General features: G+C 40.8%; 2 protein-coding genes across 4 annotated transcripts; both read left to right on the forward strand.

Annotated features, from left to right (window-relative positions):
• Positions 1-6,727: 6,727 nt before the first annotated feature.
• Positions 6,728-14,114, forward strand: LOC102227989 (protein phosphatase 1 regulatory subunit 3B-like). Its single transcript, XM_023338590.1, has 2 exons — positions 6,728-7,129; positions 11,836-14,114. Exons 1-2 carry the CDS (start codon positions 6,831-6,833, stop codon positions 12,707-12,709), a joined length of 1,173 nt encoding a protein of 390 aa, XP_023194358.1. The 5' UTR covers positions 6,728-6,830; the 3' UTR covers positions 12,710-14,114.
• Positions 14,115-16,503: 2,389 nt separating this feature from the next.
• On the forward strand, positions 16,504-26,938 carry LOC102228242 (NACHT, LRR and PYD domains-containing protein 12-like). Of its 3 annotated transcripts, XM_023338327.1 has the most exons (9): positions 16,504-16,654; positions 17,593-17,875; positions 17,992-19,804; positions 19,888-20,061; positions 20,721-20,894; positions 20,990-21,136; positions 21,923-26,267; positions 26,346-26,705; positions 26,871-26,938. In XM_023338327.1, exons 2-7 carry the CDS (start codon positions 17,602-17,604, stop codon positions 23,400-23,402), a joined length of 4,062 nt encoding a protein of 1,353 aa, XP_023194095.1. In that variant the 5' UTR covers positions 16,504-16,654; positions 17,593-17,601; the 3' UTR covers positions 23,403-26,267; positions 26,346-26,705; positions 26,871-26,938. The 3 variants fall into 3 exon arrangements, with proteins under 3 accessions (XP_023194095.1, XP_023194094.1, XP_014329755.2); XM_023338326.1 differs by having other exon boundaries at positions 21,923-26,705; XM_014474269.2 differs by having other exon boundaries at positions 17,596-17,875; positions 21,923-26,705.
• Positions 26,939-27,107: the final 169 nt, after the last annotated feature.

A 27,107-nucleotide genomic window follows, 5' to 3' on the forward strand; every position in this document is an offset into this window, starting at 1 on the left:
TGAGCAAAACAACACAGCTTCTTCTTCTGTGGTACGCAGCAGGGTGGGCCGTCTGCGCTCATCACTGCCCCCTGGTGGTTACCACGGTTCTGGTTCAGAAAAACGGAGCTGGTCCTCCAGAACCAGGTGGTTCGTTCTGGTCCGGTGCAGAATTACTGCACTCTGATTTATAAAGGTGTTAAAAAATAATCCCTGTAATCCCAACATGCTACCTGGGAGCTCAGATTAAAGATGATAATCTGGCTGGTTTCCAGTGACAGCAGGACTTTTGTCAGGGTCTGGTTCTCCAGCCGGGAGGCGACAGCTGACAGGAAGTCCAGTACTACTACTACTACTACTAGTAGTACTACTAGTAGTAGTACTACTAGTAGTAGTAGTAGTACTAGTACTTCTTCTTCTCCTATTATTTCAGATTCCTGCCTTCAGCTGCTGGAGACTCTGGAAACCAGAGGGACTGAAGTAGACCTCAGAGCTGGAACACACTCCCTGAAAACCCGATCAGAACCTGACTAGAACCCGATCAGAACACAATTAGAACCCAACCAAAACCCGACCAGAACCTGAAGGTTCCTCTGAAGCTGCAGTTTGTAACTTTATTAAATACTAAGTTTGTTTTCCATATTTTTAAAATCTGCCTCCATGTCGTTGTGACGTTATGAAACATTTAACCTGTTGATCCGTCTCCTCTTGACCCAAAACCACCAATCAGAACCAGGAGGCGGGGCTTAGCACTGTCAATCATGCTCATGTACGTGCTGTTAAATGTGCTAATGGAAACAACTTACAGTTGCAGAAAAACTGTTTATCTGCCATCATCAGTGGCTATGCTAACTAGCCTTAGCATTCCTTACAGGCTATGCTAGCTGTGGGGAGGGGCTAAGGGGGGTGAACTAGTTTCTATTATTCAACAAAGTACATCAAAGCTTTTGTAAAAGTTTTATTTGTATGATAGTGGAAATCAAACGACTGACAGCAGAGCAGAGTCCAGGCAACAGCCGACGCCCCGCAGGTTCAAAGGTCACAGTCCGGACGGGAGTTCCCACTCTGATCCAGAAGCAGGGACCAGGCTGGCGCCTCGTGTTGTTTTCTGGGACAAACATCAAGATCCATGAAAACAACAGAAACACAGGACCCACACAGCAGAAACTACTGAATTTTGACTAGGCCGTTCTGTTCTCAGCTGCTTCCCCACAGCATGATGCTGCCACCACCATGTCTCACTGTGGTTATGGTGCGTTCAGGGTTATGTAGAGTGTTGGTTTTCCACCAAATATGGAGATGAAGAAGCCTTTCATGTTTTTGTTGATGCTTTTCAAAGTGGGGGCCGTGGCCCCTCGGAGGGCCACCAGGGGGCGCTAGAGGGGCCCCAGAAAGTTGGAGGGAACATGAGAATAAAATCCAAAAATTAAAAATTTTACTGAAATATATTTTTAATAGCAAAATCTACTGTTTTTTGATCCTAATTATAAAATGTAATTTTAAATAACTTGTGATGCTCATCTTTCTGAGTGGCTAGCTGCTGAGCGGGTCGGCGGGTCGGCGGCCCGGCGGGTCACTCAGAACTTCTGCTGCTGAGATTCTCTGGGTTTGTGTCTAAAGATCTGTGAATATTTGAAGCTATTTTAAGATTCAGATTCTGCTGAGAGAACAAAACAAACAGGCTGCATGTTGAACTTTGACCTCCTCATTAATGATCTACAGAGCCGCGGTCTGTCAGCTGATCCAGCAGCAGGCGGGGGAGGGGGAGTCCCGATGGTTCTGGGTTCAGTGTTCTGGTACCGCTCTGATCCTGAATGACATTTTCCTTTTAATTGATCCCAGTTATCAATCAATGTATTAATTATTCAAATGAGTACAAAACGTTTCTATGGAAACGCAGCAGAGCATGGAGTCACTGACCATCACTCCTCCAGGCCAGCAGGGGGCGACAGTAGAGAGGAAGAACTCTCCTTTAACAGGAGGAAAAATCCAGCAGAACCAGAACCAGAACCAGAACCTGGCAGCAGAAGAACTGAACCAGGAGATTTTAGTTTTAGTTTGCTGTGTGGGCCCACAACATCCGGCAGTTTAGTTTTAGTTTAAGTTTAGTTTAGTTTACTTTAGCTTTGTTTAGTTAGGTTTAGTTTAGTTAGTTTTAGTTGAATTGTAGTTTTAATTTACTTAGGTTTAGTTTAGTTTTAGTTCAGTTGAGTTGAGTTTAGTTTAGTTCAATTTAGGTTTAGTTTAGTTTTAAGTTTAGTTTAGTTTGGTTTAGTTTTAGTTTACTTTAGCTTTGTTTAGTTAGGTTTAGTTTAGTTTTAAGTTTAGTTTAGTTTTTAGTTTAGTTTAGTTTTAGTTGAGATGAGTTGAGTTTAGTTCAGTTTAGTTTAGTTTAATTTGGTATGGTTTAGTTTACTTTTCGGTTTAGTTTTAGTTTACTTTAGCTTTGTTTAGTTGGGTTTAGTTTAGTTTTAATTTAGTTTAGTTAGGTTTAGCTTAGTTGAGTTTAGTTTAGTTCAGGTTTAGTTTGGTTTGGTTTTAGTTTGGTTTAGTTTAGTTTAGTTAGGGTTAGTTTGGTTTGGTTTAGTTTAGTTTGGTTTAGTTTACTTTGGTTTGGTTTAAGTTTAGTTTAGTTAGGGTTAGTTTAGTTTGGTTTAGTTTAGTTAGTTTAGTTTACTTTGGTTTAGTTTAGTTTAGTTTGGTTTAGTTTGGTTTGGTTTAGTCTAGTTTACTTTGGTTTAGTTTGGTTTGGTTTAGTTTAGTTTAGTTTGGTTTAGTTAGTTTAGTTTAGTTTGGTTTAGTTTGTTTGGTTTAGTTAGTTTAGTTTGGTTTAGTTTAGTTTGGTTTAGTTAGTTTGGTTTAGTTTAGTTTAGTTTAGTTTAGTTTAGTTTAGTTTAGTTTAGTTTAGTTTGGTTTGGTTTGGTTTAGTTTAGTTTGGTTTAGTTTGTTTGGTTTAGTTAGTGTTAAGGAAAATGATTATTTAATGCTAAAAATACACTTAATCTTACGACATGTGTAAAGGGATAGCCAACACTTTATTTGGAACAGTTTTCTGTTGAACATTTGGGAATTCAGCTGAAGAAGCAGGCCAAAGCAGGGCCTTTTTTCCTCCCCCGCTGACAGACACAAAGCTATAAAATTTACACTCTGATAGGAGTTACAGACTCTTTGGCGCCTCTCCCCGTACCTGGCGCGGCCCAGGACGAAGTCGTCCGCCCTTTCACTTAGATAAAAGCCAGACATCGGAGCTGAGATAGGGGGAGTCCCAGGATCTCTGGGTGTTGAGGGAGTTTCTGATTGGTCAAAGAACGGAACGCCTTGGTTGCATATATTAAATAGGGAAACACCTATTAGGTATAAAATTACGTACACGGAGAGAGAGAGAGAACGCGGCCGCTATTTTTGCCTTTTTGTATTTGTTTTGTGTTTGTCTGTCTTCCCCCTTGTGTGTTTTTATTTTTATGAGAAAATGCATATCTCTGTTCCTCTGCAGCTTTGTTGTCGATTGCTTTGTATGAGATTAAACTCTGTGATCTGTGACGTCAACACGCTTTGTTGTTGTTTCGTTTTAGCAGCACGCGGTCGCTGCACGTCGCCCATGGAGAGCGTCACTCGTCAATCCCGGGCAAGATTAAAGAGGAAAAGAGCCAAACGTTTTGTCCAAAGCTAGCATTAAATGATCCTCTTTTTTAATATTAGTTTAGTTTGGTTTAGTTTAGTTTGGTTTAGTTAGTTTGGTTTAGTTTAGTTTGGTTTGGTTTAGTTTAGTTTAGTTTAGTTTAGTTTGGTTTGGTTTAGTTTAGTTTAGTTAGTTTGGTTTAGTTTGGTTTAGTTTAGTTTGGTTTAGTTAGTTTAGTTTAGTTTACTTTGGTTTAGTTTGGTTTAGTTTGGTTTGGTTTAGTTTTCTTTGGTTTAGTTTAGTTTGGTTTAGTTAGGGTTAGTTTGGTTTGGTTTAGTTTAGTTTAGTTTGGTTTAGTTTAGTTTAGTTTACTATACTTTACTTTGGTTTAGTTTAGTTTAGTTTGGTTTAGTTTAGTTTGGTTTAGTTTAGTTTGGTTTAGTTTAGTTTGGTTTGGTTTAGTTTAGTTTAGTTACGTTTGGTTTAGTTAGGTTTGGTTTAGTTTAGTTTAGTTTAGTTTAGTTTGGTTTAGTTTAGTTTAGTTTAGTTTACTATACTTTACTTTGGTTTAGTTTAGTTTGGTTTAGTTTACTTTGGTTTAGTTAGTTTGGTTTAGTTTAGTTTGGTTTAGTTTAGTTTAGTTTAGTTTAGTTTAGTTTGGTTTGGTTTGGTTTAGTTTAGTTTACTTTGGTTTAGTTAGTTTGGTTTAGTTTGGTTTAGTTTAGTTTGGTTTAGTTTAGTTTGGTTTAGTTTAGTTTAGTTTAGTTTAGTTTGGTTTGGTTTGGTTTAGTTTAGTTTGGTTTGGTTTAGTTTAGTTTAGTTTAGTTACGTTTGGTTTAGTTAGGTTTGGTTTAGTTTAGTTTAGTTTGGTTTGGTTTAGTTTAGTTTGGTTTGGTTTGGTTTGGTTTGGTTTAGTTTAGTTTAGTTTAGTTTGGTTTGGTTTAGTTTAGTTTAGTTTAGTTACGTTTGGTTTAGTTAGGTTTGGTTTAGTTTAGTTTAGTTTGGTTTGGTTTAGTTTAGTTTGGTTTGGTTTAGTTTAGTTTAGTTTAGTTTAGTTTAGTTTGGTTTGGTTTGGTTTGGTTTAGTTTAGTTTAGTTTAGTTTGGTTTGGTTTAGTTTAGTTTAGTTTAGTTACGTTTGGTTTAGTTAGGTTTGGTTTAGTTTAGTTTAGTTTGGTTTAGTTTAGTTTAGTTTAGTGCTCTCTGCCCTGTCAGCGTTGCCTCAGCAGGATGTTCTGTTTCTCACTGCTGTTATGTAAGAACTGTGGAACAGAACGTTTGGACCGACCCGCTGGTACCGACCCGCTGGTTTATTCTGTCAATATTTGCTCAGGTGTTAGTCCAACTGTTGGGTTCAGGAGGGGAGAGTGCCGGTCAACGACCTCTGACCCGGACCTGCTTCCTGTCCTGCTGCTGATGAAAACGCTCCACAGTGTGACCCAGGGCACGTACTCCAGAACCAGAACCAGAACCCGGGTCCAATGAGCTCATCGCTGATGATGTCATCATCTGCAGCTGACCTCATCAGCTTCATCACAACATCTACATAAAAACGTTTTAGCAGCAATTCTGCCAACAAATTTAGAGGAGAATCAGGAAAAAACCTAATTTCTGTTTTTATGATTATATTTTAGTTCAAACGTAAAAATGATAAAAACGTTTGGAACTAAAGTTTATTTACAAATCAAAGCAATTCTGCAGTATGCGCTGTGACACCACAAAAAAGCTTCGATCTGGTTCTGGTTCACTACCAGAACCAGAACTGTCCCACTGGGAAACAGAACCTGAACCAGTCACAGAACCCGGTTCTCCAGCTGGAATAACCTGGAGGAACCTGCAGAAACCAGGCGACTCGTTTGCAACGCTGCAGATCCATGTCTACATTTTAACTTCCACATGAACAATTCTTCCTATTTGAAATCTAAAATGTTGGGAAAGTAACTCAAAATGAAATTCTGATGACTAAACTAAACCAAGCAGAGTTTCCAACCTGAAGGAGGTCAAAGGTGAAACGTTCCTAAACAAATGAAAACACATTTTATTCTGGTCTCACCAGGATTTATCTTATTCTGTCTTTTCTATGAAAACATTAGTTTTCTTTGAGCATAAATATATATTTGTATTTCTGAACAAGGATAATATTTTTCAAATAACTTAAGAGTTTTTTCAGATTAAATATTTATGTATTAATGAATTTGTGAACATATTTTAAGTCTATAAAAAGGTAATTTGATGTTTGAACTGATCGTTCTTCATGATCTGGATTAAAAGTTTCCTCTCGGGTCTGAAGGACAGTTTGGCTCCAACTTTCATGATTTCTGGTTGTGATTCTCAGCTTTAAACTGTTTATTATTATTTATTCATAAAGTCATTCTAGACTTTCATTTAGTAAAACGGATTTATTCAAACTGAGTGGATGATGTGACGCCAGAGGTGGACAGTAACTAGTTACATTTACTCGAGTACTTTTACTAGAGTAAAGTTATCATGCAGCATCTCTTCTCTCACTGGACTAAAACTTGTGTCTGTTCCACCTGAGTCACTTCACTGAATGAAGAATTCACCTTTTAACCTAAAATGCAGACCTTCAGTTTACGTCAAAGTGAGACCTCCTGTTTCTGCAGCAGCTTTGTTTCTCTAGTGTTCCTGTCCACTCGGGCTGCGTGGAAAATAACCTGGGATCAAAGCACAGGAAGAAGTTCTCCACATTAAATACAGGAGCTTCAGGCCTAATAAGTTTTATATTGAAAATGTTTTAATTGTTTCTTTTGCTGAAAACTTGATATTTTGTCTTTATGTTGTTTCTTTAGTCTTTACAATATTAAACTTTCTGACATCAGTTTTAAACATTAAACCGGAAGTTATGCTGAATTTTCATAATCACATTTTTGACAACATGCAGAAGTTTTAATGCTGGAGTTCAAGGAGAACCTCAGAACCGGGCAGAACCAACCTGGACTTCCAGAACCTCAGCAGAACCATGGGCTGATCTCACTGCTGTGGTTTTCTATGACACTTTGTCCTTCCACTGAACTTTCCATTCATACAGCTGGACAGCAGTTTGTTTTAATCTGTTTGTTAAATATGTGATGAATTAATGTGAAATAAATTAATTTTTCAAATTTTTAATTTTTCTATAAACGCTGCAAAGACAAGTTGGACCGTGTCTGGTCATATTGAGGAGCTTCATGAGTTCATTTATCCAGAACCTTCCAGGTTCCTCCAGGTTTTTCCATGTTATCCCAGGTTCCTCCAGGTTTTTCCAGGTTCCTCCAGGTTCCTCAGGCCGGGCCCAGCCTGCCCCTCCTCCACAGAAAGCAGACCGTCTCTCCGGTGATCACTCCGCCTGCGCGCGCCCTCATTGGCTGCGTGGACGTGTTCACGTGGCTCCTGCGTGGGTCTTTGAAATGGAGACTGAAACGTGCAGCGGCTCCTAGTTGCTCTGTGACAGCTGAGAGGGGCGGCAGGCCCATCAGGTGTGTCGGTGGGGACGGAACCGCGACCCGGCAGATGTTTCTCCGAACCTGCTCCAGGTAAACCTCCGCACCGAGGCCCTGCGGCCTGCGCAAACTCTGCGGATTATTGCGCTGCGTTGTTTGTTGTTTGAGCAGAACTAGAAGCAACAGATCCGATTTAAACACCGAAAATCCGGACAAACATTCAAGAAAACCGAATTTCCGGAGCCGCAAGCTTGAATTGAAAACGGCCAACAGACAGAACCGTTAGTTGGTTCTGCTGCTGCGTGATGAACGAATTCAGTTTGATTCAATATTCCTGCTGCTTTAGCCGCAGTTTAACGGGATGCGGTTGTTTTTTACGCACCATCCGCTCTCAGCGTTAAAACTGCAGTTTGCTGCAGAAATCCGGATTGATTTTGGGTCCGTGAAAGGTAGCGTGGTTCCGAAGCGGTTCCGGCGTCAGAAAGTGGTTCAAACAGCAGGAGACGGGATTTAAAGGCAGCAGTGAAACGAAACGCGCTCATGCAGACATGAAGCGACAGATCTGAGCGCAAACAGCGTGAACAGCTCAGACATGGAGGATGCGCCGCGTTGTTTCGGAGGTTCTTCTGGACCGAGCAGGCTGGATTGGTTCTGGACAGGAAAAGTCTGAGCTGCGGCTCCGCAGCGGGTTTTCCTGATGTGGGTCAGATCCACGCAGAGGAAGTGGGTCACGGACACCAAAGTTCAAACTCAAGATGTGCCACTCGGTCCGGATTCCGACCCGGTGGGTTTTTGTTTTTAACGTGTTTCCTGTTTTTAAAGGTCCGACTCGTTGTTCGGTTCAGAATCAGATAAATGAACTTAACGAAAAGAACGATCCGGTTCAGGCTTCTGGTTCAGTTACTGTTTCAGATGTGATGTTGTGACTTCCTGTTGAAAATCTTTAGTTTTGATTTTAAAAAGTGAAAGTTGTAGTTATGAGGAAGGAACTGATAACTTTCTACTTGGATCCAGCTTTGAAATGTCTTTGTTCTGATTATGGATCCAGTCAGGATCCATTTAGGATCCAGTCAGGATCCAGTCAGGATCCAGTCAGGATCCATCGATCCTGATTTTCAGTGGAATTATTTTTATTTAGTTTTTGAACCAAAATCAGACTCATGAATCAAAACGTGGCAGCAGAGAAATGACTTTGACTAGACATTTAAACACTTTATATCCATTTGGACTCTGGCTGGTTCTGCTGTGCTGAACCAAGCCGACCCGGTTCTCCTGCAGGATATTTGCTGCTTCAGCCGCCTGAGGAGATGGATGTGATCTGAAAGAAGCCAGAATGGAGGAATCAGGTTGTTTCATATTGTTTGTGGTTTTCAAGTGAAGTCGGATTTGAGATGAACTGAATTTATTTTCCGTTTTCATTCTGACCAGGTTTTGTGGATCCGGTGCAGCACTTTGGTCCAGTTAACGGCTGTTTTTAAAGAGCTTTCTAAATCAATTGACATGTCGGCACAGCAAAAAGTTGAGTTTTGGTGATTGAACTAGGACCATCGTGGGTTATGTAAGCCGGTTACGTCATGCCACCGAAGGTGTGTCTCCACGGCAGCAACCAGAGCCAAACCGGGCCAAGCGGGTCACAGCAGTTTGCCCCAGAAACCAGACCTGATAAGAGGCAGCAGGGAGCCAAGCTCTGAATATATTCAGTTCAGTTCCCAGTTTAATCTACATAACCGTTTATTTTATATCAGATATAACAGAAACGAGATGAGAGGAATAAATCAAACCCAGCGCAGTCAAAGTCCGTTTTGTTTATTCTATTAAATAAATTTCTGGTTTTATCAGAATGTTTTAACGTTCCAAGATAAAAATAAAAAACACTACGAGGTTTGGAGTCTCTTCAGATTAGAGCTACAGTGAAGTGGCCACTGGTTTCCCCACTGACTCTCTCATTTAACATTTATCACAGTTTTCCAAGACTTTACTTGGTTTTTAGACCATAGCTGCTGCAGCGCAAACAGAGTGGATCTGATTTCTCTTAGTTTCATAATCATGTTCTGGACTTTGTCATGAACATCTGATCTCCTTCTGGACCAACGGTGGAAACGCAAACAGCAACCAGCCAGGATCAAATAACAGGATATCAAGCTCATTCCAGGCTTTATGTGCACAATTTCAAACATTAAAGACAAAATATTCATTTTAAATTCACTGAAATTTGTGAAAATGTGTTCAAAGTGAAAGACTTTCCTAGTGAAGACGAGCAAACATTGTGCTGACCCGGTTTTACTGGATATTCGATAAAACCTGAAACGGCTTCAGATTGAAGTTTCTGGTCTGAGTGTCAATAATGTGGTTTAATCCACAGCTGGAAGGAACCAGTTAAAGTTTGACTTTCTGAGCTGAACGTAGAGCAGTAGAGCTTCCTCTCATTCAGGAATCTTTCAGTTTCTGGCTTCAGGTGCAAAGAAGTTCTGATCAGAACCAAAACATCACAACGTGGATCTGAAAGGAATAATTTTCGCTCCGCAACGTTTATTTTGCTCCTGCTGTTGTCAAACATACTTGGTAGAAACTGTTCTGTAAAGTTTTTACAGCTGTAAATAATACAGTCACAGTTATTGATCTGAAGACATCGATGATCTTCATTGGTGAATAATTGAGCAGAGAATAATTGAGGGCTGGAAGGCCCGTCACATGGTGCTTCTCGGCCCGGTTGGTGTCGTGTGAGCAGAAACCTCCCAGAGGAAACATGGCTGGTTTATCAGCCAACCTGGTCATGGTGGTGACCTTGCCGTGACCTTGCTGCATGTTGGTGGTCATCTGATTGTGGTGTCGAAGGGTCCCGTCCTTGACCCGGTCCTTAGTTCTGGTGAACTGAGTCTGTGGCGTTCTGTTTGGTTTATATTCGGAGTTCTGACTCAGAATCACTAAATTCATCTCATGTAACTGATTTAAAATCTTACTTTGCTGAGGTCACAGCTGTTTACATTAAAGGCAGAGAAACATTTTAAATACTGTTTGTTTCCTCTTTCTTTAAAATTTAGAACCAAAGTGGAGAAAAACGTTCACCTACAGATGGACTTTAAAAAAGTTGAAGTTTTACATGCATGGAGGTTCCTGTGTGCGTTCACAGTCTGCTGTTGGGATGGCGGAACCAAAGAGCTTCTGGGGAACCCAGAAGGTCAGCATGATGATCAGATTCTGCTGATCAGTATCCGCCAGATCAAACGAGATCAGCGGATCCGCTCTGAGCGCCGGACTCCTGCAGCATCAAGTCTCTACGTGACACTGGACTCGCAGTCCTCTGACCCCCAACACTCAGTGGTTCTGTTGGTTTAAACTGCCTCTTCTGATGGATCAGTGGTTGGATTTCATGCTAGATCATTTTCTACCATGTTGCTGTTCCTGAAAACACACATGAGGATCTTGGCAGTTGCTGTTTCATATTCAGCATGTCAGATTTTTGTCCAGATATTCAGCATGTCAGATTTTTGTCCAGATATTCAGCATGTCAGATTTTTGTCCAGATATTCAGCATGTCAGATTTTTGTCCAGATATTCAGCATGTCAGATTGTGTAAACCAGATATTGCTGCGTACGCGTGTTGTTCCCTGAGGTCAAATGAAAACGCAGCCGGTTGAATGTGACAATTAGTCAATCAGAAAGTGAGGCAACGGAAACACGGAGGAGAATCTAACGTAGACGAGACGCATCAACTGCCGTGACGCAGCAGGAAGCCCGGTGGACATTGAAGACGTATTCTTTTAAAATTGTCTTTTCTCTGTTAAATGTGGTCTATAAACACAGCCAGTCGGCCATGTTTGTTTCCTCTGACATCACGTTTGATCTGGAGAGGTTTTCATCTGAATGTTGAGTGAAACTGGGTTGTGTGTTGCATTGACCAAACCGTCCTTAGAGCTAAAATTGTCCGACAGTCTTAAACTCTTATTCCCTTCCAGATCAGAAAACGCTGAAACCGACCAGCTGTTCGGTTCTTGACTCCAAGAACAGGTTGGAAGTTCATTGGGGGCATTTGCAGAAAGTTTCTTTGGGGCGTTCCCCTCCGGGTGGTGTCGGGCCCCTCTCTGTTTGTGTTGCAGTGGGTGGTGGGGGTCCACAGCAGGGTTTCGGTTTTGAGTGCAGATTTCTGTTAACCTAAATGCAGAGACTTCATTGTTCTCTGTTTGCACAGCAGTGTCCAAACAATGCAGCTTGTTTTCTCTGATGCCTCCTATCGGCGCTCAGCTTTCTGCTGAAACTCGAAGGTTTTCATTGACGTTGCAACCAAAATATGCAGCAAAACCTCCTGAGAAAATATGAAATAATCCATTTATCCTCTGCTGTTGGACGGGTGGTAGCAATGAAATGTTTTTGTCCTGAATCTTTGTGTGTTTCTCATGAACTGTAGAGATGAACACACTGAATTTGGGAGTGTTTTCCAGGGCCAGAATGTGGCCCCCACACCTGTAGAAATCCCTTTGGTTGTCTTGACCAAAGAAAACCAATTGCTTTTTGCCTTCATTCAAAATCTGAATGAAGACAAATTCAGATTTTCAATTATATTTTTAAAGTCTTCAGATTGGTTGAAAGGACTTCTAAAAATTGATTTTAAATTCAACTTTTTCTTTTTCTCTTGAGAAAATTGAGTCTAGAACCGAATACAGCCAACTTTTCTACAGGCAGCATTGACCAGATGTTAGGAAAACGACAGATGTAGCAGGATCCCAGAGCTGAAACGAGAGGAGCAATAACCTTTTGAAGCTCTCACTCGACACTAACGGTCTGACTTCTCTGTGTTTCAGTGCTCTGTTCATGTTTCCTCCTGAGCCCGACATGCCGATGGACGTGACCATACCCCTCTTCCTGTCCAAGGAGGAGTTCGTCTTCAGCACACCCTCTACGGTACAGAAGTCAGTCCGAAGCTCCTGCCTGAGGTTCCAGGACACAACCTGCATCAACAAAACTGAGCCTGAAGATGGCGCCATCACCAACAAAGACACGAAGAAAAAGAAACGTGTTACGTTCGCCGACCACAAAGGTCTGTCCTTAACGAAGGTGAAGATCTTCTCCAAGTTCACGGACCCCATAAAAATCCCTGTGAACATCCAGGAGATGCTGAGCGCCAAGCTCACGCTGTCGTCCACGGAGGAGGACAAACTGGTGCTGGATTTCACTCAGCCCTCCTCAGACTACCTGCTATTCCGGCAGAACCTGGAGCAGAACCTCGTGAGCCTGGAGCACTGCATGCTGAAGGAGAAGGCCTTTGCAGGAACCGTTAAAGTAAAAAATGTATCATTTGAGAAGTCTGTGATGGTTCGGGTGACCTTTGACTCGTGGAAAAGCCACACGGATGTCGGCTGTGAATATGTGAAGGACACGTACCCGACCTCGTACAGCGACACCTTCTCCTTCGAGGTGTCTCTGCCCGCCGATATGTGGCCCAACGAGCAAGTCGAGTTCGCTGTGTGCTACAAGGTGAGCGGGAACGAGTACTGGGACAGCAACCAGGGTAAGAACTACCGCATCGTCTGGTCCTACATGAAGAAAAACCGCCACTCGGACTCATCACAGTTTGGGATCCACTTCGACCGGTACGGCAGCCCCACCTGTTCACACGGGCTCTTCCCTGACTGGCCGAGTTATGCCGGCTACGAGAACATCGGGCCTTACTACTGAACATCTGATGTCTCAGTTTTTAATTTGCACGTTGTCAGTGATGACTGGCTTGTTTTAAAATGGTTTCTGTAATGTTGGGTTGCTCCTGAAGTCCGTTTTACTGTCGATGCTGGATCACACTACAGACCTGGTCGGGGTCCGGCTCGACAGGTGTTCTTTACCTCATCATCCTCATTCCAGATCAGATTTTAAACCTGCTGTTGTAACAGGAGCTGTAACTAACTGACCAAACCTTCACCAATAAGCCTTGAAGTTCTCAGGTTTTAACCTTCAGAGGGACGATCTGAGCAAACCGGAGCTGCTAACAGGAAGTCCAGTTGTTTTTTATTCACCGGTTAAAGATCACCAAGTCACAGAGCACCTGAGGTGTCCTGCTGCCACTTCTGCTACAGGGAACATTTTTAAGCTATTAACTCGTTTATTCTCAGAAAGTTTCGGGTTCAGGAAGAACTTGGTGTTGGGCAGCGGACTGGAAGCTGAACGACGTTCCCTGGAAGGATCAAAATGTCCCGGTTTCCTGGTCTAACGAGTCTGGATCAGAGTAAATTCACTTCTTTAGCTCATTTGTTGTGAAGTTGTCTTTGTTTTTGAACACAGTATTAAGACATCACAGATATGCTGATGATCCCAGATTGTTCCTGTAGTTGGTTTTCCTTTCTGTGAGGTTTCTTTCTGACAGTTTAAACATGGTTGCTGGCCTGTAATGTTCAGTGATGTGAAGTTTTTAATGTTCTGCTGTTTGATTCAGGCGGTTCCTGCGTCAGCTGCAATCTGCTGCCAGAAGGTTTGTGTCTGTGCCGACAGTCTCGTTTTATCAGCGACCTTGAAAAGTGAAAAAGTTTCTTTATTTCACCTTAATCTGTGCCGTTATTGTGAGAACAATCAGAAAATATTAACTTGGACACTTTTTCTTGAAAGTTGACTGTGAGGAGTTTAAAGTTTTATAGTTCTCAGATAGACAGGGCCGTAGTCGCTTTTTGCTTCAAAGCTATGCAGAAATTTGCACATCAGTAAATGCAGTGAGAAAAACATGGAGATTGTTTGGATCTTTGGTTTCTAAAGAGGAGTGAGGGAAACGGAGGCGGTAACTTTCCCCGCTCAGAAAACAAAGCTTCCTCAGCTTTCAGTGAATCTTTCTGCGCACAAAACCCTGAAAATAAATAAGCTATATTTCATTTAGCAGTAGTTTGATGAGCCAGTGTGTGAGTTTCTGTTTTAAGGGTGTGTGTGTGTGTGTGTTTGGCCTTGAGGCATCTGCTTTCAGGAACTGAATGACTCGGATGTCATTTTTAGCAAAAGGTTAATAAAGTTCTGCCATGTTTTACTCATAAAGATGAAATTCTGTCTGTGACAATAATCTGCTGTCATCAAAAGAAGAACAATAAAAAGTATATTTTTATCCTGACTGGTTGGTTGGCTTCTTTTTTACATAAGTCAGATTAATATCTAAATTAATATTTAAAAGTATCCTGATAAAGAATTATCACAATACTTTTTGAGATCAGAAAATGTTCCTTAGCTACTCATGACTTCATGTTTTTTGGTTTTGTATCATTAAGCTTTTTTCATTTCCTTTTATGTTACATTTTTACAACAGATTTTTTTTTAACATGATCTTTTATTCTGGTAATTTTCTAATCGTTTCTCCAGCAGGGGGAGCCATATGCTGACGTTATGTGACGTAGAGCTGTATGTAAATGAGGAGGCGGACCTGGACCAGGACAAAGTCTCTGTGGTCCAAATCTGTCTTTAAATTTCAATAAAACAACAGGGTTTCGATTCAGAATATGAAAACAGATTACTGTGAAGTTTTTGGTTTAAAGTAATTAAGGTTTGGCAAACAGCTTCCCCATGATTTACAGGAGGCTGGTGCAGCGCTGCCACCTTGTGCTGATGGTCAGTTAGGCTTTTCTATCAGCAAATACACTGGGGGAAAATATTAGACAAACACTTGAAATTTAGTTTTGAAATTTCTAAAATAAAGCAAATAATGCCTAAATGTAATAACATAAACAATTTAAATGGACAGTAAGGCAGGTTAAAACCCAAATTTAACAATGACAATCCAAGAAAATCTTAATAAAAGTGGATTATTTACTCTCCTGAGTTAAGACAATGAACGTATTCTGCACAATCTAGTAATGGATAATATTCCCAGAACCAGTCTGGATGTGATGATTGGGTCCAGAAAATAAAAATCAATCCAAAATAAAATCTACAATTAGAAACAATTGTAGATTATTGTTCCTAATCTACAGAAAGATAGTTTCTGTAGATTAGAAACTGTTTCTAATCTACAGAGTCTGAGAAACAGTTTCTTCCCCACAGCCGTCAGAGCCATTACTCCCTGCCGCCCCCCCCTCCCACACATATCATAACCTCGCAGTCACACATACATATCCCCCACCCCCACACAGCCATATTGTTCTGCACTTTGCACTGTCACATCATCTGTACTTTGCCATAATTGGACCTGCTGCTACTTCTTTGGATGGTTGAGTGCCTTTAGTTAATTTAGTTGTATATATTGTTATTATTATTATTGTGTGTTTGTTTATTTTTATTGTATATATTTGACTTTTTGCACGGGAGCTGCAACAGAAATTTCGTTGAATCCTGTTCAATGATAATAAATGCTCTCTATCTATCTATCTAGATTGTATTTTATGAATTATATCTGTGTTAATTATTAACTGTTGCACAATATTTTAAAGCATCTGTCCCAGTCTAAAGTGTTTATTACCAGACAGAACGGATCAAACTGAACCTCAGCGTTGTTGGGAGGTCAAAGGTGAAAGTGCTCCTCGTTTCCAAAACAAAGTAATGTTTAACTAACTCACCCTTGGCACACAAAGCTCAGCGAACATCATCCACTTCCTTACTGAAAACCTGTACTCACTGCATTTATTGGTTCCAGAAGCTTGAATGTTCAAATCTACCCCAAAACGCGGTTGCTGCAGTCAGCATCTGTAAATCCCACTGCAGTGGCCCTTTAAATGCCGCTGCAACTGACCAATAACACAGAGATTTATCTGGAATTTATATCACAAACTAAACAAAGTAAATAAATGCAAGTTGCCTCTCTTGTTTTGCATCAGCAGTTAAAGTCCATTTGGCTGATTTAAACCGAACCTGATGGGAGAACCATCATGTTTAGTGACTTTACTCTGCTGCAGCTGTGAGCTGATGCACAACACAGACCTAGATTTGGCCCCAAACAACAAACCATCACCGGCAGAGCGTGGGTTGGGACTCTGTGGCAAGACATTTGTATATTTATTCAATTATGCAATCAGTCATATTTTCTTTCTTTACATTTAAAACTACAATTTAAACTTTTGCCCAAAGTAGCTCAATATTTTGCTACCACCAAACTCACAGGTCTTTAGATGCAGAAGTTGAACACTGTACACATTTTTGCAAGTCCTCATGTTGGGGTTTTAAATGTTGACTAGTTAGGTATAATTTTCATCTAATTAGCCCAAGTCATCAGCCAGTGTCTGCTAGTCAGGACTAGTAAAAATTATGTGAACTTCAGGGAGAAAAAGTTCTAGTAAGCCAGAGTGATGAACTAATATCTCTAAAGGTATTTTTTTAACTGGTGTATCAAAATGTTAAGGTGATGGAGGGAAAGATTTACCTGGTGCAGTGTAGTTTTAAACTAATAGAGATGAATGACGGCTGACACCAAGGACAATGAGTAAATATGGGAAAGTGCTGCCATACTGTGAGCTTGCTGCACCTTGTCTGGGTGTGCTCTCTGTGTCATGTGACCATGGCTGTTTGCACTGGAAGTAAAATGTGACAGGTAGCTGCTCAGGTTGCTGAGTTTGATTCAATGTTTTGAAAGCTGAGGAACGTTTTGTTTAACTGTTTGTTTGATTGATGATGTGAAGAACTTCAGACCAAAATCTGCAGCTGTTACAAAGTTTTGATCTTTAACTGGTGAGTTCAACTTTGTTAAAAGTACAGAAATCTTATGACTGACTAAATCTCATCAGCTGTATTCTCCCCAGGAGCACAGAACATGTCATGAATTTTATAACCTGGAAGGTTTATTTATATGGAAATAATCAGTAACAGACTGACAGAGTAAAGAACAGAAGCCTTTTCTCAAACCTTTTTAAATGTTGCTGTTATGTTCACAGAGTGAGGAAGGAAGTGGTTAGATGAGAACAGGACTGGCTGTATTTCTAAAAGCCATCATGTAAAGGATTACATTCTGTATGTTACGATCCACTCTGTGCAGAAAAACCAAGACAGAATATCTTGATGCACCATTGCTAGAATGTACATGAAGTCACACTGAACGCTGTGGTGTCGTTGAAAACCAGACCGGAAAGACCATCTAGGGCCTCATACATAAAGACAGATTCATTCTGCTAGACATTATGAAACTTAAAGTGTACAAAACATTTCAGGGATCCCATTTCTAAAGGTGGCATAAGAACAAAACACTAAATGGTGAGACAACATGTCTGAATAACCGTGGCAGCAATGCCTGCCTCTAGTTAGTTTCCAACAGTTCTCCTAAAAGTAATAATAATAATGCATTGTAATCAGAAGGTGTCTTTCAGGGCATTTCTAATTTACATGTGATTATTCATATGAGTGATGAACACAGAAGATAGATCTCTCTGAAACTAAAGGTTGACCAGCAAAAACAGGAAACCATTCAGTCTCACTGCTAAGAACAAACTAGGACATCAAGACAACAGGAAATGTTTTCCATTATACAACCTGTGGTTTGATTTCACATGCCTCCTTGATATACATATACCTGCTATTAATCAAAGCTGGCTGCTTTTTATGCAACCTGAAGCTGAAGTTTAAAATTGAAAATAAAAAAATGCTAAAATCAAAACTATTTAATCTGTGTCCAGCAGGACCCAATGGCTCTGAAACAAATGCTGTTTGAGACACTACAGGAGCTGGGAGATGAAGAGTTTCGTAGGTTTAAATGGTTCTTGCAGCAGACAGATGACCTTGATGGTCTTCCACTCATCCCAAAGAGTCACCTGGAGAACGCAGACCGACAGGAGACAGTGGATCAGATGGTGCAGAAGTACAACTGCTGGGCTGTGGAGGTGCTGAAGAAGAACCTCCAGAAGATCTACAGAAATGACCTCCAGGATAAATTATCAAACATCCACAGACCTGTGCAAGGTAATTCATCAGGCAGCTGGTTAGGATTTATCAAAGTTTGTTTTGTGGACTGATTATATAGAAGAAACCAGTTACTGATTAATTTTCTGTTCCATGTGTGTCTCTGTCCTACAAAGACATGGAAAATTCACAACCTGTTAGAAACTACAAAGAAAGGCTGCAATCAAACCTCCAGGATACATTTAGGTGTATACATGAAGGGTGGACTTCAAAAAGGAATACAGCCAATTTAGATGAAGTCTACACTGAGCCGTGCATCACAGCAGCAGGAGACCAGCCTATCTCCAGGTTCATCAGAAGAATTGAAATGGCATTTGGAAAGCCGTCTGAACCAAAAATCAGCAGCATATTCACACACCTGTCAGGAGCAAAAACAAACATCAGAACAGTGACGACCGGCGGAGAGGCAGGAATGGGAAAAACCTTCTTGGTTCACAAATTTGTTCTTGACTGGACAGAAAACAGAACCAGTCAGGATGTTCATCTGATGTTTCCCCTCATGCTTAACCTGGTGAATTTTCCACGGCAGGAGACATTCAGTCTGTCTGAACTGATCCACACATGTATTCCTGGAACTGTGCACATGACAAAGGAGGAACTTAACCACATCTTCACATCACTGCAGACATCAGGAAACTCTAATTTTGATAAGAGTGAATATAAAATCATTTTTATATTGGATGGCCTGGATGTGAGCAAACTTCCACTGGACTTCACTGCTGCAGAAAAACTGCCTGTTGATGTGACAAAACCTGCTCCAGTGGAAACGCTGGTGACGAACCTGATTCGAGGGTACTTGCTTCCCTCGGCTCGCCTCTGGATCACCACCCGACCTTCAGGCATTGGCCAGATTCCTCCTGAATTCATCCACATGGAAACAGAGCTCCGAGGATTCTCTGAGCAACAGAAGGAGGAGTACTTCAGAAAGAGATTCGAAGATGAAGAGCAGGCCCACAGGGTCATCTCCCACATTAGGATGTCACCTAGCCTGCGGTACATGTGCCATCTCCCAGTCTTCTGCTGGATCACTGCTGGGGTTCTGCAGCCCATGTTAAAGACCAGCACTGGAGGAGAACTGCCCAGTACTTTAACTGGGATTTACATTGAGATCCTCATGGTTCAGATCCAAACCATGAAACAAAAGTTTGGCAAACTAAAAAGCTTGAAGTACCTCGAGACATTGATGAAACTTGCTTTCAACCAGCTAGAAAATGGTGGCCTGTCATTTTCTGTGGAAAGCATAAAGGAGGACGATGTTAACAGCTTCGATGATTTTTCTGTATATCCAGAAGTATTCTTACAGTTCTTCAAGGAGGAGCATTGTCTGAAAATGAATGGAAAGAAAGTGTTTAGCTTCCTCCATCAGAGCATAGTAGAGTTTCTGGCTGCTCTGTTTGTCGTCTCACACATTAGGAACAAACCAAAAAATACTTTCCGAATTCCAGGCTTAGTTTACAGCCAAAACCACCCACGGGAAACCGTCTATGAAATCCTCGACAAAGCCGTGAAGAGTTCAGATGGACACCTGGACACATTTCTTCGCTTTCTCCTTGGTCTTTCTCTGCAAAGAAGTCAGCTTCATCTTAAAGATCTACTTCCACAGACAGGAAGTAGCTCACAGAGCAGGCAGCTAACTGTTGATCACGTTAAAAATAAAATCAGAGACAGTCCTTCTCCAGAAAGAAAAATCTCTCTGTTCCCATGTCTGAATGAGCTGATGGACAGTTCTCCAGTAGACGAGGTCCAGCAGTTCCTGAAATCAGAAACAGGATCTGTGGATGAACTGTCTCCTTCTCATTGGTCAGCGATGGTCTTCATATTACTTTCATCACTAAACGATCTACATGTCTTTGACCTGAAAAAATACTTCCCTTCAGAAAAGTTTCTCCTTGCTCTCCTGCCAGTGGTCAAAACCTCCAAGACATCACTGTGAGCTTCAGCAGACATTTATTATGACAAGACTATCAAAAAACAATTTACTGAAGTTTCACTCATCATGTCATCTGTTCCAGGCTGACTGGCTGTAACCTTTCAGAGAGAAGTTGTGTTGCTCTGTCCTCAGTCTTTAGCTCTCAGTCCTGTAGTCTGAGGAAGCTGGACCTGAGTAACAATGACCTCAGAGATTCAGGAGTGGAGCTGCTGGCTGCTGGGCTAAAGAGTCCCCACTGTCAACTGGAAACTCTCAGGTCAGAACTGCTCGACTTTTTAAGTTATAATGGGACGTTTTCCCAGCCAGAATCTTATGGGTGAGAGACTGAGCACTGGCATTGCTTTTAAGAAATTAGTCAATGGTTTCCATGTTGCTTCAGTTAAAAACGGTAGGAGAGCAGCAGATTGTTGATATTTTCTAATCTCTAAAGTTTAAAGAATGTGGTTTAAAAAACAGCAGGACCTCGTTTTCTCTGGCTGTGAGCCTTTAAAGCATCACTTAGTAACTTTCTTGAAGTAATTTATCTGGTTCCAAATCTCTGGTAAAGAACCTCCAGACATTCAAAATGAGGTAGTGCAGCCTCCCTGTTTGACAGTGACTTTGGGCAGACAAGTAAAGCCCTTCAGCAGGAAGAGAGACCGAGGTGATGAGGCTGCAGTCGGACTGTAACATTACGCCATAAATGACATAAACCACACTGCTACACCCAACAGCTAATTAGAAAGTAGACAACACTACAATATATCTTTGATCAGTATCATAGGAAATAAATCTTTAAAAACAAATTTCATGGTAAATGGCTTGTACTTGTACTACGCTTTATCAAGTCCAGAGTTTTTGATCCGAAGCACTTCACACTACCTTCAGTCATTTACACACACAGTGTAAATATCAAACGTTTCTTCCTCGTTTTAGACTTATCTGCTGTAACTTGTCAAAGGGAAGCTGTGAAACTTTGTCCTCGGTTCTTGGATCGGAGTCCTGTAGTCTTGAAGAGTTGGACCTGAGCAGCAATGACCTGCAGGATTCAGGAATGGAGCTCCTATCAGCAGGACTCAGCAGTCCACATTGTAAACTGGAGACATTAAGGTCAGTTTTTATTGACTAACAGAAAGATCTAGGCTTTGTCCTACATTAAAGCTTTCAGAAAAAAAAACTTTTTTATATCTCCCTCTCTGCTTAAGGGTCTGTGACTGTAAGCTGTCAGAGGATATTTGTGATGCCCTCACGCTGTTGGAGTTATGTAGTCTGAGACAGCTGGACCTGAGGAACAACGAGCTGGGCCCGTCAGCAGAGGAGCTGCGTCAAAGATGTACACAAATAACTATTTGGTGAGTAAAAACATCAAATAGTGGCTTTCACAGCAACCCATTTCCCACAAATACAACGTACGCTACGTTCACACTGCAGCGACCCAAGTGACCCAATTCTGATATTTTTGCCGTAATGCGACCTGTATCTGATCTTTTCATGAACAACACAGGTTGGATTTTTTTTCCAAATGTGACCCAGGCCACTTGGATATCCGATACGTATCCAATATTTTCAAATGTGACCCAAAGTCCAGTTCGCATTCATCCAACCTGGATGTCATTGACACCAGACAAATCTCACTATTCTGCATCTTTATATGCTCAAGCGGGAAGAAAAACAACAACCATGACAGACTATAATGAGGATTAAGTTAATTTGCTGCTCCGGTCGGACAACAACCTCAACTGTAAGCTATGCTCCACCGTTAGCATCCATGTTTACTTCTCGCTCTGTTGTTGCGCCCTCTACTGCTCATGCAGGACACTTTCGGGTCGTTGCCCGTTCACAGTGGAGATCACGTACCGGTTGCATATATCTGGAAGTGTGAACAGCCACAGCAAAAAAAAAAAAACCGAGTTGACAAAAAATTGGCATTGGGTCACTTCAGGCTGCAGTGTGAACGCAGCATTAGTTTCTGTTAGAAAGACAACCCATGAAAACTAAATGTCTTCTTGATTCCTCAATATTCCATCTTCTCTCAGTGAAAATTAGTTCAAAACATCTGAAACCTTTTACTTTTTTGATCATTTCATATTTTTCTCACTTGATAACCTTGACTGATCTAATATCTTTGATTCCTGCAGGACTCACATCTGTCTGGGAGGAATGATCTCGAAAAGCGTTCTGATCCAGTCAGGATGTCCTTCTGTCTATCAGCTCAGAGTAAAAAAAGAGAAGTCTGGACTTTTGACCAGAGTCACTGTCGGTGAAAAACAAATGGACGAGATGAACAGAAAAATATTACTTATTGGTGAAGCGAGAGCAGAAAAATGTGCTCTCATAAACGCTCTGTTGAACTACATCATAGGAGTGAGGTTTGATGATAAAATCTGGTTCCAGGTCACAGAGGAGGAAGGACATCAGGCAACAGATGTGATGATTTATGAGATCTTTGGTTTTGAAGATAAATCTCTGCCCTACTCTCTGACCATCATTGATGTTGCTGGACATGAAGGCATTGAAAGAGATGCTGTTATCAGAGAACAGTTATCAGACATGGATGACCAAGTAGCAGTTGTGTGCCTGGTGCTGAACGCAGGTGACAGTCTGCAGAGCAGCCGACTGAAACACACGTACGACTCAGTCATGTCTCTGTTTGCAGAACAAGAGGACAAATGCACAGTCATTTTAATCACAAACTCAGATGGACAAAATCACAGCAACGTTATGCAAGATCTGGAAACTACACAAATTAAATTTATGAAAAATGAAAAGAGGGAACCATTTTACTTCCTGTTTAATAACCGGCAGCATGAAGACCGGACTGGAAACACCGACGAGCTGGAGCAGGCTTATAAATTATCAGAGAGGGAACTCTGGAAGTTCACATGTTTTCTGAAAGAAGCTGAGGGTCGAATGATTTTGGCAGCAGTTGAAGAGCTTCATGAGCACGGCCGACTTAAAGCTTGCATCCAGAACCTGCAGGACAGAATCCAGCTGACGGATTTAAAGGTAGCGGAAATCAAACAGATTCAAAAAGCTCTACAGAACCATGTAGGAGAGGTGAAAAACAATGAAAGCTTCGCTGTAGAAATGGATGAAGTTTATAAAGACACAGAACCCATCGGGGGTGGGAAGTGGTTGTGGTTTTTTTATGATGGAGCCCTCTGCTGCACCGTCTGTGAAGAAAACTGTCATTATCCTGGATGCACAGTCGCCAAGACACCAGAAGACTGTGAGGTGATAAAAGACGGTTTCTGTGCTGTTTGTACCAACAAGTGTCCCGTTTCAGCTCACGTGAAAGAAGAGTGGAGGTATGTGACCAAAACAAAAAGAGTTGAGATGACACTTCTGGATGTGAGGCAGAAGTACAAAAGGAATGAGACCAAAAGTGAGAACAATATTAGTCTTTCAGATCATCTGGAAGAGGAAATAAAACATCAGAAAGCAAAGAAGTCCCAGATCATTGATGAGATCTACAAACATGTTGTCAGACTGCAGCAGATTGACCTGAAGGATGATCCAGCACCCAAATATCTGGACTTACTGATAGAAAGTGGAGACACAGAGATGGTGCTGAGACTGGAGGGCCTGAGAAAACAAGATGGTCAAAATACTGAATGACCAGAGGAGCAGCTGGAAGGACAAGATCTGATCTGTTCATTTACTGCTGGCAAGTAAAACCATAACAAGTATTAATGTAATTCATGTTCCACTTTAACAAGTTAGCAGTCAAAAGTTTACAGTGGAAGAAATAGAAGAATCGCAAATATTACATGTCATGTCTCAATCTTCACTGAGATGGTTTTGCTGAAATCTAGTTTTCCTTAAAAAAAGTAAAATGTTTGAGGACAGTTAATTTTTAAATCACAAGCTGAAAGATTTTACAGCACATGTATCGAACAGAAAGAAGCAGAATAAGTTATTATGTGGTGAAGGTTTTAAATCCGCTGTCTTCTGTTTCCCACATTAGATCTCCTCCTGTTGGTTTAACCTTCTGAATAAGCTTCATGGTTTTTCCTGTTAGAAAGTTTCTGTTGGTTCTCAAACACAGAACATCACTAGGAATAAAATTATTGATTCATTTCAGGTAGAAAAGAAAGAATAATGTGAGTCCAGGTTGGACTCTTGGCTCACTCTGTGTTTCAACCAGAACAGGGTCTGTGCCTGTTGGTGGTAACGTTTTACATGAAACTGTTCTGAATGTTTAAATATTGCTTTCTGGTATAAAGTGAATGTAAATGTGCGTCTCTTATTGCCTGCCTTTGGACTGAGACTAAAATGCAGCCAGGATAATTATATTGGGGCTTGTGGCTTATGTGTCCGAGTTAAAAAAATAAAATGAATCTAAACACAACCTGAACTTATTACACCATTCCTGACACATGAAAAGATCCAAGAGCAAAAAGAGATGGAGATGACATTTTAATTCCAGAATATAATGCTATCATTACTGCTGCATTATAGATGTAACTTTGACTTAAAGCAAGAAACGTATGAATCAGTGAATAAGATAAAACTATAACAGTTTAGTTTAGTTATACATTTGAAAATTGTACCTGAACTTTCTTCAATAAATCACTTATGCAGCTGCGTCCCGACCAGAAGAGGGCGATGCTGCACTAAATCTGATTAACTATGGAAAAGGCCAGGAGGACCAGAGCGATGCCTCTGTAATAACATTAAGAATTAGATTTTTACAAATGACCTGAAACAGGAAGCGTCTACCACCGACTGGAAGATGTCCTGCATTACATCACAGGAAAAACTCAATGCAACCAAGAGGACGTCTGCAAGAGGAAGAGCAAAGGGCATAAACACGGGAACATTTGGAAAAGAGGAAAGAACTTGGAGTTTATTGTAAAGAAATCGCAGGAGCATATTACAAAAGCAAAATTTAACTGGTTTAGGTAATGTGTTTTTTACAACGTAAATTAAACTGGAAAATCAAGAATTAAAATGTTTTAAGTTTTTAGGAATGTGGTTAGATGAAAAACTGACATGAAAGATACACAGTCATAGTTTTGGACAAATGTATAAAAGCTTGAATTATAAAGAGCTGCTTAGTAGGATCAGCATTAAGGGTCATTTACGTTGGACTAATACGGTAAGCATTAGGCTTTGGGTGTAAGGTATTGGTTCAGCAGCAGACATTTTTAAAAATCTGGATCAGATTTTAAAATGACATACTTCCTTAAAAAGTATGAACATGTTGACCAGAAGGCATGAAGAGGTAGACTTTAGGTAATGTTTGGTCTGGTGTCAGAGCGTGTTTGCATGCGGTTGTGTCTGGCAGAGTGTTTGCCGTTCTGATGGGGACGAAGCTGCTGGACAGTCTGGATGAATCTGAAACGCTCCCAGAGGGAAGCAGTTCAAACAGTCCAACCAATGTACCCACCAGGTTCCTACCTTCACAAACGTTATTAAACGATGCTGTACTCCTATTTGGTCACACAATCAATATTTTTTACCATTTCCAAGGAACAACAACTTACCCTTTGGCTCAACATACTTATGGTATGTTTTCCTACTTGATTTCATGTAAACATTAAAGGGTGTATGATGTGCCAGAATAATGTCTCGGTTTCCCTTCAGACTGTAGATTTACACAAACAAAACAAATCCATTTCCTGCTGAGCAACATTTCCAAAAGCTGTCTGGATTTCCAAGAAACCTTCTGGATTTGACATAATGTTGATGTTACTGACAGACGGAAACTGTAAAACTCAGAGAAGAGTTTTTCCTGTTTAATCAACCAACCAGTTGAAGATCAGGGCGATGAACTCACCTGTTCATTTCAGTTTATCTCTATAGCACTAATTCACAGCAGATTTCACTGAGTTGTCAACTTGCAACAATGGGCTTGGACCCCGTTGAAAGTTGCTTGTAGTTCTAGTTAGGCTTTAATTTGACCATAACAAATTGGTCACATGATCAATTTGTTCCTCTGGGTCTCAGCAGTGAGGACCCAGAGGAAAGGCTTCGGGCCGTAACACCGCTGTATCGAGTTTAGACCTGCTGGCCGGCTGTATGCTATGCTAATAGTTATGCTATGCCTTTAGCATAACACAAAGCAGGAGTAGAATCATATAAAATTGCAACTTAACATTTTTGTTTTAAATTAATATTAACAGTGAATAAGTAGTTTTTAACATCAGTTTTGAGATTTTATGTAAAAAAGGTTATGATAAATATTAATCTATATTAATTGGCATAATCCTAAAAAAGTAAGAACCTATTTGAAGAGTTATTTTTCATGTTGTATCAACGTGTGTTATTCTGTTGAAGGAAACTGATCTGTACATCAGGGAGAACTGACTAGTAGTGCCTCCGTCTACCACAAGGGGGCAGTCATGGTTCTTCCTCCAGGCATTGAGAGTCACTGTGGTTATTCTGTCTCCCCTATTTTCAAGGGTGTAGCAACAACACTTTGCCTCCAGCACAGAGGGAACGACCAGCCTGGATATTATCAACTGTAGCTGACAGCCTGTAAATTATACTTTTATTTCCAGCTAGAAACCTCGGATGTCTCTCCTCCCTCCATTCTTTATGTTTGTGTCGCTGCAGGTATGACAGGTGGGGCGCCACTCCCCGAGACAAGAGGAAAGTAGCAATAAACCTTTTTACCACATAAAATGACAAAAATAACACACAATGACTCGGAAAAGTGACTTTAATGAGATTACTAGACTGGAAATAGTAACGAGTTATTTTAGTCATTCACTTATTTACGGATCTGTCGGGTTCTGATATGTGTCCATCCTCAGTGTTAAACTCTTTCCCGCCACTTCAGTTTCATCGAGATCCAGTAATTGATGAAGGAAGTTCTGGTCCAAAGATGACAACTTCTCTCTTGTCAGAATTTAAAAGCAGGAAAACCATCAAAGTCCCAGAGGAAATAAAGAAAAACTGTTCAACAGTTAGGAGGTTAAGCTCTTATTAAAATTAATATTTTTCTTTTATTAAGACTAGTCAACAGAAATATTCTTCTGTTGACTAGTCTTAGAAATGTGTTAATTGTTTCTGAATATGCCAGTTTTTGGTCAAATCTGAATAAAAAATGTGTTTTTAACGTGGCTGTTTTTGTTTCAGGCATTAGTGTGTTCTGGAAACTACGTACATTACTGCCAGGAGTTCGCATGCATACCACGATGTCTGGTGTAAAAACCCCTTGCAGGAAAAGGTGTTTGAGTAGAGGGTGATTTTGGCAGCGTGTACGGTATGTGTTCCTACTTTATTTAGTAGCTCAGTTCCCCCTACAGACAGCAGAGCTACAAAAACAAATCCATTTCCTGCTGAGCAACATTTTTAAAGGCCATCCAGATTTTC

Source organism: Xiphophorus maculatus, chromosome 8, assembly GCF_002775205.1.
Source record: "Xiphophorus maculatus strain JP 163 A chromosome 8, X_maculatus-5.0-male, whole genome shotgun sequence".
Classification (NCBI taxonomy): domain Eukaryota; kingdom Metazoa; phylum Chordata; class Actinopteri; order Cyprinodontiformes; family Poeciliidae; genus Xiphophorus; species Xiphophorus maculatus.

Coding starts and splice junctions, on each gene's coding strand:
- LOC102228242 (XM_023338326.1), top strand. CDS start 17,602: ATGGCTCTGAAACAAATGCTGTTTGAGACACTACAGGAGCTGGGAGAT. Junction 17,876..17,991: donor CATCCACAGACCTGTGCAAG/GTAATTCATCAG, acceptor TGTCCTACAAAG/ACATGGAAAATTCACAACCT. Junction 19,805..19,887: donor AAAACCTCCAAGACATCACT/GTGAGCTTCAGC, acceptor CATCTGTTCCAG/GCTGACTGGCTGTAACCTTT.
- LOC102227989 (XM_023338590.1), top strand. CDS start 6,831: ATGTTATCCCAGGTTCCTCCAGGTTTTTCCAGGTTCCTCCAGGTTCCT. Junction 7,130..11,835: donor TTTCTCCGAACCTGCTCCAG/GTAAACCTCCGC, acceptor TCTGTGTTTCAG/TGCTCTGTTCATGTTTCCTC.